This window comes from Alligator mississippiensis, chromosome 3, assembly GCF_030867095.1.
Source record: "Alligator mississippiensis isolate rAllMis1 chromosome 3, rAllMis1, whole genome shotgun sequence".
Taxonomy (NCBI): Eukaryota; Metazoa; Chordata; order Crocodylia; family Alligatoridae; genus Alligator; species Alligator mississippiensis.
The window spans coordinates 78,929,279-78,942,501 of record NC_081826.1 but is presented as its reverse complement, the minus strand read 5'-3'; the positions used below and the strand labels follow the sequence as shown (position 1 = coordinate 78,942,501).

Below are 13,223 nucleotides of genomic sequence, written 5' to 3'. Positions count from 1 at the left end.
GCTTTTTGTCTTTTGTAAAGTTTTTTGCAGACACTCCCCACTTATTCAGTGCAGGCTACAAATCAATAAAACCGTGTGGGGAGAGTCTTCACAGATAAGTTAAATACCTCAAGTTAATTGGCAAGCAGCTAACTCCATGTAAAAAGCCTAGTGCAGTCATATACCCTCATGGGTGCACTTAACTTTGTGTTCATGTACTTTTTTAGCTGTTCCAAGGTGATGGTCTTGAATGATGAATTATGAAAATGTAGTTCTTGCAATCTGTGGAGTAGCACTTACAGCAAGGTCACTGACAACAGAAATCCTCTTTTCCCTAGACCCACAACACATACCTAATTAGGTGTGTCACCATTTCATCTAGTCAGTTTCCTCACATAGGACATTTATATAACCTTCCATTTCATAATAGGATATTGAAATAACTACAGTCAGTTTATTTGCAGAGCTAGTATAAATATGAACAAACATATCTTTTAAATGCATTTAAAGGGGAGAGGGAGCTGCTACCCTGAAGTATCAGATTTACAATCGGACTGTTAGGTCTACATGATCCTGAGCTGAATCACCCTAACTTTGACCCCAAATGAAGCAGGGTTTAATTTGAGTGGCCTTAATACACTTTTATCAGTATAGGATCAAGCAATGTTAACAGTTGCATCATAACAGCTTATATTGATGTCCTTTGATATTGATACAATTTGTTAGGTCTGTCTTTACCTTGTGTTAGTCTGAATCCTCTAGTGGATATAGTTTCCCAGTCACTGGACTTGTCTTTCTGGAGACAGATTAGAAAGCCCATCACTTCTAAGGCTTCAGAGTGCTCTTGCCTAAATGGGCCTGCTTTGTGATCTATAAAATATTCTATTCAAAACTTAAAGCTTCTCTGCCTACTGAATAAATCTATTATACTAAAAGACAGTATGAGCAAACAGTCATATTCTAGGACCTGCCAGCTACAAGTACACAAATAAGTTATTTTATTTTTGCTTTTAATGTCTTAAGCCCTCTCTCCTCTCTGCAGTTCACATAATTTCCAACCATTCTCTACTCAGGAGACAACCCAAGTTAAGGCAATTTCAAATAGACTATGAATCTCTTGGAAGAATACATATATAACATTAGTTATGTATGGAACAGATCTTATTCTTGTGGTGTTACTTCTCACCAATATGAGCAGTCCTGCACAAGTCAGTGGTGTTTATATGAGTAACTACTCCCCAGTTATGTAAAGGGCTTGCAGTCTCTTCTTGAATATGCAGGAAATCTATGTAACATTGATTTCTACCTTCTTCCATTTAGAGAAGTAGGAAAAAAACACCAATGTACACACACAGCAAAGTGCATTAAGATCTTTCATTATATATAAGATTAGTAGAAAGAGTATACAGTAAAACTTCATTAATTTAATATTGGATAGTTCAAAAAGTTGGATACCTCAAATCTGTTTTCACTCCCCAGCTGAAACTATAGGTTTTTATATGCAATATAATACGGACATTTCAAAATATGGCTACTTTGAAATTTGAAGCTATTTTTTGGTCCTTTGGACCATAAACCCATAAAAACTTGTTTGTTTACTTCAAAGTACAGTAATACTGTGTAGATAACACTGCAACATTAGTCTATAGAGACAGTGTTCTTTTCTATCACAAGTCTTGTATGCCGTGCATAATGACAGTCCCCACCATTGCTCAATAGGGTGCTAGTAATTTTATGTTGCCAGAACTGTCTGTACCTTTCAGCTATGCATAAGTCCAGGAGGGCTGACCATCGTGGTGACTAAGAGGAAGTACAAGCAGTTAAACATTTTACAGAAGTTGAAGGTTATATATGAAGTAGATAAGACAATGAAATCTAAACTAGTAATTGCTAAAGCGTATGGTATTTCTTCTTCTGCACTTTCAACCTATTTGAAGAATCAGGATTCAACAGAGAAGATGGCAATGGAAGAACATGAAACTTGGAAAAGGAAAAGAATCTGAGGTGCAAACCATTCAGGTTTAGAAAAAGAACTGTTTGAGTGGCTTTGTGATATGAGGGCAAATAATATTCCAATATCTGGACCATTAGTTAAAGAGAAAGCAGACAAAACGGCGTGGAAGCTAGGACTTGAGTTTCAGTGTTCTGATGGTTGGCTCCAGAGATTCCAACATCATCACAACATTGTTTTGCTTTTTATACATGGCAAAGCATATTCCACCAATGTCATGGCTGCAGAAAATTGGCATGAAAGTGTGAAGCCAGTTCTGGACAAATACACACTGAAGGACACTTTTGATGCTGATGAGATAGGACTTTTTTATAACCTGCAGCCTGATAAGACACTGGTACTTAAAGGAAAACTTGTCATGGTAGGAAGAAATTGCACAGTGGGAAAAGGTTCACTGTGCAGTGCTGTGACAGTACTGAAAAACTACAACCACTACTAGTGAGGAAGTTTGAAAATTCCCAGCATATGAAAAGCATGAAACAACTGCCATGCCTGCATAAGGCCAACAAAAATGCATGAACAATGATTAAGTTTTTTCAAGAGCAGCTGCTCCAATTTGAAAGAAGGATGGCATGCCACAGTTTAAATATGCTCCTACTAACTGATAATTGTGCAGCCCACAATTGGGAAGGATTAGGCCTGAAAGCATGTGTATGTGTGTGCTCTTTCTCCCAGCGAGCACCATGAGGTATATGCAGCCCCTAGATCACGGTTTAATATGCCATGTTAAGATGGCATAGTGGAAACAACTGTTGCATTATCTGCTGCAGGAGTTTGCCAGGAATAGAACAGATACACAAAAATGGGAGGTTCTCAGTGCTATGAGAAATGTCATTATTGCATGGGATAAAGTTCCAGCCCATGACATCAGGAACTGTTTCATGAAGGGTGGCTTTGGCACCAAGGCTACCAAAAAATTGAGATTGAGTAAGATGATCCTAACTGGGCTAAGCTTCAGGGAGAAATGGATTGCCCCACCAGTTTCCAGGAGTTCATAAATGTTGATAATAAGGTGTCAACTTTTGCAGAAGGCCATGGTAAAAGAGCAAGTCAAGACACCCCTATGGAGGAATACACAGAAGAAACCAAAGAGGCAGAAGAAAACAAGGAACCAGAGTCTGAGCGAACACATGCCATGGAAGGAGTCTTATGTGGTGCTTGCAGTCCTCGATTCTATACTGAAAGACAATGCTGCTGTCATGGATGAGGGATTAATGAAAGCCATGGGGAAAAAAATCAATGAATTTGTCCATGACCAATATGAGGCCATGGTCAAGCAGGCTACAATACACTTTTTCTTTAAGAAACCATGAGAAAGATTATACAGTTACTGTACACAGTGGTTTCATATAATAAATTTAGTATACTGTAGTACTATAATTTGGATAATTCAACCTGTTTATTTCAAAGTTGGTATATTTTAGTCCCTGTGTTTTGAATTAATGAGGTTTTACTGTATAAATATCACTTAATCTAAAATGTGGCTCTAAAGCAAAACTGTGAATGACATAATCTTTTTTTATGCAATAGTAGCTGCAGATTATTTATGGAAGAGACCTCCCCAAAGAGCTGACTGTAGTCCAGAAGCCTGATCTGGCCCAGCTTTGACAGTCTTTAGTGGGAGTTGGAGTTGAATAAGTGAGGGCAGAATTGCACCACATATCTCCTGCACTGATTATCATAGGTTATACAGAAGCAACAATCTGTTGCCATTTACACAGGTGTAAATCTGAAGTAACATCCCTGAGTTACTTGGAGTTGTTCAGAATTTACTGGGTTACAAATGGGGGCAGCAATCAGGCCTGCAGTTCCAAGAGCTATTTTCAAACATTTCCAATTGGCAGCATACCTCCAGCCTCTGAAAACCCCCAACACTCAGATGTGCTGGCTGATTTTCTTAATTCTCTTTGCCTTTCTTATCACTCACTCTGAGTCAGTTCCCTTGCCAGCCCCTTTCCTGTAAGGTATCCTTTCATTTCTTCTGACAATTTAATCAGTGTATTGACTAGGGAAATTCTAAAACAAAAACAACGGATCACCAACTGGCATTTCTTCCTATTATGTCACTATATAACCAAGCTTGTGTGAATTTTGAAGATTCATGCCCATTTGGGGATCTTGTTCCATCTACTGGATGAATAAGTGAACTCAGGTGTCAATAAGTGCAATTCTGTTCTATCTATTAATGCTCTACTTTTGTACATGCTATCATCTCACCCTTAAGATTAAGCAACAAGGAAGACCCAGTCACCTTTTTTGCATTAACTGGTTTTCAGGGACTCAAGCAGGGTGGAACAGAATCACACATAAACATCTAAGTCCACTTATGTGCCTAATAGGTAGAATATAATTTGGCCCTTGGTGTTTCAGGGACAGGTTTGTGCCAGTACTATTTTTCTATAAGCAGCATGCTTACCCCACTATATATTCTTAATCTGAAGGAGCATCCTGGTTTCTCAGGCTCCCATGCTATCTGGATATTATATAGAGTTCTTGAAATATGCTCTGTTGCCTTTAGTCACTTCATGTTGACAGTAGTAGTGAGAAACTGTAGCTGGGAAAGTGTAAAGTTAATTCTTTTGAAGAATAAGCTCTGATCCTAGATGTTTATTTTTCAGACAGCGGAAGGATGAGCTGGAACAGAGAATGTCTGCTCTCCAGGAAAGCCGGAGAGAGCTGATGGTTCAGTTAGAAGGCCTCATGAAACTGCTGAAGGTAAGGTACTCCACTTGTTATTCAAAGAAAATGAAATGTAGGCACACTAAGGAATTGCAAACTCATTCCTTGGAGTCTCAGAACAGCAGAAACTTCCTATGCCTAAAGAAGGGTGATTGCACCCAAAAGTTTGCAAAGAACTTTTTTCCAACTACTTGGAAGATATCACATCTCCCCAAAGAACCTTGCCTGTCTAGACAGAAAAAATACATTTTCATATTAGCAAATTTCTATTCTTGTTGGATATTTCATCCCTTGAGTTTTTCCTATCCCTGTTCTGTCCTTGTTTTCCCCACTCAAATTCATGGGTTTTCAGTATTAGTAAACCATACAACTTATGCTGTATTCCAGTATTAATAGTACAGTGTCATAATCAACCAACTTCTACATGAATTAGGCAACCGTTCATAGTAGTTGACTAAGCACTGCTGAAAAATAATTAAATTCCTTTCAAATATATAAATAAGGCCCACTATTGTTTAGCCCTGTCTAGCTAACTTGTGAGAAGCTCTGGCAGTATTGCTGGGTCTTGGATTAATGATCTGTGGACCAGCCATAATTTTTTTTCAAGGTGTTCTCAATCTGGGGTTTATTTACAGTTTATTCCACTGAAGACGTCGATTACAGAACAGGCCAAATATATAGAGGAAGGCAATAAATAATAAACACAAGCAGATAAATACCCCCCAGTGGCAATTATGTTACCATTATATATGGTGCTCACCCTCCCATCCTGGCTGATGATGCTTTGCTAATTTTCCTTGCTCCTTTAACTTTCCTCCTTTCATTCTTAATTCAATCTGAGGATACCTACCATTTGACTGTACTCCTTGAGTGTGCTGCCTTAATAGTACTTTGTCCTTTCACTAAAAAAGAGAAAAATACCTTGTAAAATTCACCAAAATACACATCTAAGCCCTTTCCCAAAGGGTCTCATTTCAAAGAATATATGCATGCTTTTTTTGAGAAAGGCAAGATGGGAAAGAGTGCTGCTTTACCTTTTCCTAAGCAGCAAAAGGAGCCCCAGCCATTATCTTCTGACACAAGATCCTTATTGTCAAAAATTCAATGCTGTGGCACTCATGGCCTCCTCAGAGTAACTGTGCCATTGAAAATTGGTCCTCCCAGAAAGAAAGCAAGTTTCCCCAACAGGTGGGAAAAGATCACTTGAGCGCAAATGTAAGGGATACATTAGAAGTATATTTTCTTCTTCAGTATTGACAAAATCTTATCTGGAAAGGAAAGGATGGAAAAATGGGCTTGCAGCATGGATGTCCAATCTATTGATGTGTCAGTAATATGGTTGTAAAGGACCAGGTTTGGGCCCAAGGGTCATGTTCTGCCTTGAATCAGGAGAGTGCTGTGCCTGCACGCATGAGAAATCCCTCCATGTATTGCAGATGCAAAGGAGTAAGTCTATAATGAGAATGGGAAAGATGATTAGCCGTTCCAGTGAGAGTATGACCCCATGGTATCTGAAATGCTTCATTGCAAATGATTCAAAGAATAGTGACTGCAAAATTCACACTGGGGAAAAAAACCCATGAATTGACAGCAGTCTGCTTTATTTTGGAAGGTTCAAATGAGTTGACTGTATGGGCATTCTCCACAGGTCAAATGTGGCTCTGATAAAAGCATAAATAATTCCGCTGAAGTGAATAGACCAACACCTGCTGATGTCTGGCAGTTTATATAATTTGTATCTTCCTGGGTTTAATATGCTACATTCTCTGTTCAAGAAAACTGTGCCTGATATGGAACCAGAGAAGCAGAATAGAGGTGGCTTCTAAATAGTGGAGCCAGGCAAGAACTAGTCAAGTTCATACAGCCTGGTCCCAGGCCTTGTGGCCCCCAGGCCCTTAGAGTCAGGGATAATCATGGTGCACAGGCATGCTCTTCCCAATGGTGCTGTAGTGGGGCCAGGAAGAGAGGTGACCCCTGCAGAATCTCTGAGTAGAAAGCTGTACTTTTTTCTTGTCCCTTTATACTGCTGTGGCATTTCAAAGCAACCACAGCAGAGGCTCTGATTTGGTATCTTCAGGTGATATCAGTTTAGACCAGGGCTGTGCAGCTGGTGGTTTACAGGCCCTATGCGACCAGTAAGGGGTTAAATTGAGGCCCTCAGGCTCCCATCCAGCTGCTGCTCCCCTGCTCCCCCCATTGCTTCTGCAGCTGGAGTGGAGGGAGGGGGAAGGGAAGGGGGGCAGCAGCAGCTGAGTGAGAGCCTGGGGGCTGGGATCCCTAGGCTCCTTCCCCTTCTGGCTTCCTCTTCCCTGTCCCAGGGACTGGGGTGTTGCAGTGCAATGCAACCCGTAGTGCTGGAGGAGCCTGTAGCCTGCAGCACCTAAGAGGCATGATGCAGCAGAGAAGTCCACAGCCAGGGAGCTTAGTGTGAAGCGAGGCACCTAGGCACGTGGTGCAGCCGGGTTGTGAAGCTTTGAGGGTCCAGTGAACCCACTTAGAAGTTGGACAGCCCTGATTTAGACCTAACCGTTTCCCATGAGTTTTCATGATTTTTCCCCTTCGGCACTGAACTCCTTGCTAATCTAACTCTGGTGGTCCATTTTTTTTTCTTTAGGAAGAAGAATTGAAACAGGGAGTAAGTTATTTGTCTTGTTATAGGACTTACTAACTCTTAAATAGGATTGAGAACTTGTGATTTATCATTTTGCTTCTGCTTAAAAGGTGTGCTTATGTCTTGGACTGAGAATAATATGTTGCACTTCTTTCATACATCTTATATGAGGATTTCAAATCAATTTATACAGTTAAACTTCACAACACCCTTAGGAGGGAATAGTGGCTACAAGAATTTTTTTTCTTGCTGTTCTAAGTGAGGTAGTTTTAGGCATGAAAAGCAATAGCTGTTTAGCAGTCCACAGCATATGACCACCTTGACTAGAGAGTGAAAAACACCACAGCCCCTTATAGCCATTTAAAACTGCAGGTATCATTTCAGGGAACAGAAGAAAATTATCTGAGTTGGACTTAGCTTAGGAGAATGGGCTTGAAATCCCCACTTGTTCAAAAAGGGCTCAAAGGATTTTTCCTGGCCACAGACGGTCAGGATCTTGTTTTTCACATGGTCTAAAATTAGTATTGGCAGCAGCTTTCCAGTGAACCTGAAGGAAGGTCATTTTATTTTCAAAAGTAATGCAAGAGTTTATATTAATAGTGTTGAGTTTTTGGAAAATTTAACTAGTTTGTAGCTCTTTAGCATGAAATGGATCCTGTGAAGATTATTAGACCTAATATAAAAAGTGAGAGTAGTAAGGAGCATCTTAATGTAACAAAAACCACATTGGTCCCTAGTTTCACCAAAGGAAGTCAATGCTCAGTAGAGTTAACAATCTTCCCGTGACTGGAAACACTACATAGGCACCATTTCAGTTTGTTACTAACAGTTCTGAGATGGAGCATGAATCTGTTGCAGCAAAACAAGTCATGGTTATATTCTAGAGAGTAAGACCTGCTAAACGTCATCTCTGAGTGAGTCTTTTTTTCTTCTTTTTTCTGTCTAATAACGTTCATAATTTTCTTTAAAAAAAAGATCATATAGAATAGTCTCTTTGCTACCTAGAGTAAAAACACATGTTAATGATATTCTACAACTGTAGTATTTAGGGCCTTTTAATACAAAATCAACTTTCAGAATGGCAGGTGCTCACAGTAAAAATTTATTATTTTTACCTGCCCTCTAAATTTCCATGAAATGTTCCCCACTTATCCCTCAAATATGCTGGTTCATGGTTCTTTTGGGGGCATAAGGCTATTTTCATCCCCAGGGGAAATTTCTAATGCTTATGTAGTTTCAATTTCTTTACATCCATAAGAATTTGTTCTCTCAGAAGAGTAACAAGGTCATCACATATGTACTGTCTTTCTAGCTGTAGTATAATAACATGACAACATTAAATCGAGGTCTGACTTTCTCAAGATGTGAGCTAGTTTCAACTCCAGTAGAGGGAGCAATGGACTAAAGATCCAATATAACCAGTCTTCAAGTGTATTATACTTATGCACTAGCTAATGTAAATCCTGTCCCAGTTTAACGAGGGATAATTTAAAATGCTTACAACTTTGATGTAAGTGTAATGAGTTAAATGGAGCTGATGAATTTCTCATAAAAAGCAGCTGGACACTGACAGCTGCAGTCAGTTAACAACTGAAAGCTGAAGCCTGCTATGTCCCAACAGTGGTTGCAGCAGGTTCCCTCAACCACTCTGTTAGCATGCGTGCATCCTGATCTGGGTGGGCTAACCAGAGCTGAGAGTGGATTAGTTCTGGGTTCCTCTGTTGAGACTACCAATAAGCAAGTAATAGCCTTCAGACACAGCAGTTTCTCCTAGGATATATAAAACCACTTTGTACTCAAGTCATTAAGCTCATTTCCAATGAGTGTCACTGACCACTAAATATAAATAACTGTCCAGTGGTAACAACATTCTGTTGCCAGAGACCTGGGCTGAAATTGGACTAGCAAAATAAAATACACATATCAAAAAAGAGTCGGGGACTCTTAAGCCATCCAGTCCCCAAATCGCATCCCATTTCAACTTTCTTTTGATTATATTATATGGGTAAGATTGGACAAAAATGAAAAAAACAAAAATTTTATCTGCACGATGTGCAGAAAAAAGCAAATGGCTAAGTTTGCATGCCCTACCAAAGATCTTGTTCAGAAAATGAAAGTTAGCATTAACAGTGCGTTATTTCCCAAACATATTTAATCAATATATTTTCACTGTAGTATGTTCACAGAAGAAATGCCTAGGAACATCTGTTGCAGGACAAGCCACATGACAGTCATAGAATTTGATAGCTCCTAGAAGTCTGATTTATTGGACAATATTTGCATATACAGACATTTCCTCATCTTTCCATATAGTTCTTGCTGTCTTTCTGTTTTTCATTATCATCCCAGTCAGTGGTAATAGGAAACAGGAAAAAAATAAATACAGCAGGGAACCGTGGGCACCATGGTCTCCTCTGCCAAAATCTGTTTAGTGGAGGAATAGTCATCAGGGAGGCATTTGCAGCTCTGCAGTATCCTGCCTGGTCTATCCTAGGATGGCCTCCATAGACCTTAGAACAACATCAGAGTTTGAAACTCTGCCAGCTGGTAACAGTCTCCAGAAGGTCGGTTTTGCCAAAATATTGCTTGGCAGAAGTTTCAGCTGGCCAGATCCAGCTACATTTAGTCCTTTGCACTGCTAGAAGGATATAAAAGAGCCAAAAAACAGGAGAGCATCTGGTCCTATGTATTCAGCATTTCCTTCACTGTCATTTAAATATCCTAAAACGTTTTCAAAAACAAATTGTTAAAATATAAGATAGTCACTCTCTAGTTAGAAGTGTTTCTCTCGCGCATAAAGGTAACTTACACTTACAGAGTCCTGCCAGTCAGGTTTAACTAATAAGAGGGCCCTCAAAAAACAAAACAACCCACCCCCCATTCCCAACCAAAACCTGCTCTATCAGTTGCAGTTAACTGGTAATAACTGCTTTTCTTCTAATCAGCATACCTATAGTAGATAGGCACAGTCAGGGACAGAAATTCAGAGGAAGAATAAATAGATACAGAACCTGAAAAAGTAAACTAAACCAATCTGATAAAGCACTGTTGTTGCCTGTTTTTGCGTGTGGGTATCAATACCTTCTCTTCAAGTCACTAGAAAAGTCAAGGGAAGTGGCACTGAAAAGTTAAGGAATCCATCTTTTCAGTAAACAAGCTAGCACACGTGCATTAGTTGCTGTTTTAATAGTCCTCATATGGCTGTCACAGGTTGCAGCGAAATACACATTCCCAAATCATGCTAAATAGCCTGTGGTTTGGTTTTGTTCCTGTTTTCTTTTGACATATATCCTCAGGGATTTCGGTGCGTTGAAGGAAGAGTGCATTCATTCTTTGTGTCCTCAGCATCATTCACCCAGATCCATTTTTTTAAAAGTACTGTGAGGTTTTTTTTAAAGTATGCTTGAATTTCAGTTAAGTGATACTAACTGTAAGGTACTAACAGCATGGCATTGTATATGACTAGTGTTAAAACATTTTAACTTCCAGCAGGTGATCCCATAATAGGAATTTAAATGGCCTATCTGAACAGCACATTGGGAGTGCCTGAGCCTATCCTGCAGTGTGAACAATGTGATAGTGTATGATTTAATAGTAGCTTAACTTACTCTGTAGCCAAAAACTAAAAATACAAATGTATTCTATTTAAGGTTGCATGTACATTACAAAGATTTCTTGCATGAATGAGGCTTGAAAGGGAAGGTGGGGTTGTTACTAGGCAGAGGTCAGAGGATCAAAGCACAGGTGTATAAAATGCCCAAACATGAAAGCAAACATGGAAATATTTCACTCCAGGAGAAGCTTCAGTTCCTTTCTCAGACTCAGTTTCCTTACTGCCAACTTCCTTTTATTTCTCGCAGCCTGGAGGAGCTGTATTATCAAGCATTCATGTGAGGATTGCCAATATTCTTACAGGGTTGGGGTTCAGAAAAAGCCCCAAACATAATATTTTTGGCCTTTAAATCTTGTTTCCTTTAAATTTACTTATCCCACCCAACTTCAGGACAAGGTCCCGACCTCCTCAACCTCTTTCTATGTACAATATCTTTACTGAGAAATGCCTGGATGTTTCTAGCTAAGTAGTTGGGTGAACGAGTTTCCCTCAAGAGATGTAATATTACCTTGCTGTTCTGCAAACTGCATGGGACCAGATGAGGTTTAACCCAGTTGAATGAGGAATGGACATAGATGTCAACAGCAAATGTTTTCTTGTCGCAGAGACCTTCTTAACCACTTATTCTTATTTTCTAGACTCAAGGAGCAGGCTCACCTCGTTCTTCACCCAGTCACACTATCAGCCGACCAATTCCTATGCCTATCAGGTCTGCATCTGCCTGCTCCACCCCAACCCATACACCTCAGGATTCTCTGACAGGAGTAGGAGGAGATGTGCAGGAGGCTTTTGCTCAAAGTAAGTTGCACTGTTATACAGAGACTGTATTTCAGTGTCTTTAATTTTTGTTTGGTTAATGTTTAAAAATGAATGTGTGGCCTAGAGCTCTCTTCTGGGACACACAGAATCAGTGAGCAGAGCTGATGTCATCGTCATTGGCAATTTGAGGATGATCTCTCCCACAGCTCAGTGATGGGTCTTGAAGTGACTTAAGAGTCCAATCCTTGAACCACAGGCCCATCCACAGAAGTTGCAGGTCTTTCCACAGGGGAAAGTAGTCCTTAGGCCAGTATTTCTCTCCTTTCCCTTCCACTCTCTCTTCCCTCCTTCAAGGGCAAGATGCTTTACCTCGAAATGGACAGCCACTTGGTTGAGGTTGCAGCTCTATTGGAGCTGGTCAGCAGCCTACTCCTCCCTTGTCTTAACATTGGCATCTGCTTTCTTGAGGTATGCCTTCAGTGTGTCCTTGTAGGATTTCTGCTGGCCACCATGAGATTTTAGGCCATTACTAAGCTTGAAGTAGAGCACTTGTTTTTGGAGTCAGGAATGAGGCATCCACACACAATGTCTGGTCCACTGAAGTTGGTGCTTGAAGATTACTGACTCCTAAAACAAGCAGGTGCACAGTGGATCCTGTGCTGGATCTCTTTATTAAGGTTTGCTCTCAGAGAGAGGTGGCTACTGAGGTAGGGGAAGTGCTTGACTTGCCTCCAAGATCTTTCCCTCAATGGTAATTTGAAGAGTAGGGGTCACATTTGTGGCCTGAGGTAGGCTGATAGAATACTTTAGTCTTCTTGATGTTGATAGAGAGGCTCAAAGTTCAATAGGTTTCTCTGAAAACACCCAGTACAGTCTGGAGGTTTTCCTCAGTGTGAGCAAGGATGGTGCAGTCGTTGGCTTACTGAAGGTCAAGGATGGTTGTTTTGCATGCTTTGAACTTTAACTAAAAATGTCCATATTAAAGAGCCCTCCATTCATTCAGTATTCAGTGTCCATTCCAGAATAAAGGTGGTCCTTAATGAGAACCAAGGTGACAGTCAGAAAAATAGAGAGCAGAGTTGGGGCTTTACCCCAGTTCAGGGTCAAGCCCCAACTTGAGTTCCAGAGCTGCTTGACCCCAGTTTGGATGACAAATAGATCTGTCTCTCAGCCACTACATAAAACAGTCACAGTCGTCTGGTTATGGAGAAGCCTCAAGACCTTGATGTCCTTTTCTGGACACCCAAATCTGGCTGGTACTTTCTACATTGTGATTCCAACAGGACTTCCTCAGCAAGAGGTAGAAGATTGTTCAATAGTTTCCACACACTGATTTATCTCCTTTCTTGAAGATAGTCATGATGTTGGCATTCCTCAGATCCCCAAGATTCAGTTTATTTCAAATCATGGAATAGATCTGTGGAATCAGCCTTACAGATTTTAGCAGGTATGCCATCCAGCCCAGTGGCCTTGTTGTTCTTGGCTTCCTTGTTTGCACACCAGACTTCTTCTAAGATTGATTGGGCTGGTAAGGGATCCTTTTCCAGGATGTTGGGAGATGGAGAAGCCCC

The 13,223-nt window shown here is 40.3% G+C and overlaps 1 protein-coding gene across 21 annotated transcripts in view; it reads left to right on the top strand.

Annotated features, from left to right (window-relative positions):
- The window catches only part of DTNA (dystrobrevin alpha), a 395,888-nt gene that overhangs the window by 355,927 nt on the left and 26,738 nt on the right, over positions 1–13,223 (top strand). For all 21 annotated transcript variants that reach the window (XM_059724115.1, XM_059724128.1, XM_059724116.1 and 18 more), the window contains 2 exons: positions 4,609–4,705; positions 11,532–11,691. In XM_059724115.1, the coding sequence (XP_059580098.1) occupies positions 4,609–4,705; positions 11,532–11,691 (257 nt within the window). The remainder of the gene's footprint in view (positions 1–4,608; positions 4,706–11,531; positions 11,692–13,223) is intronic.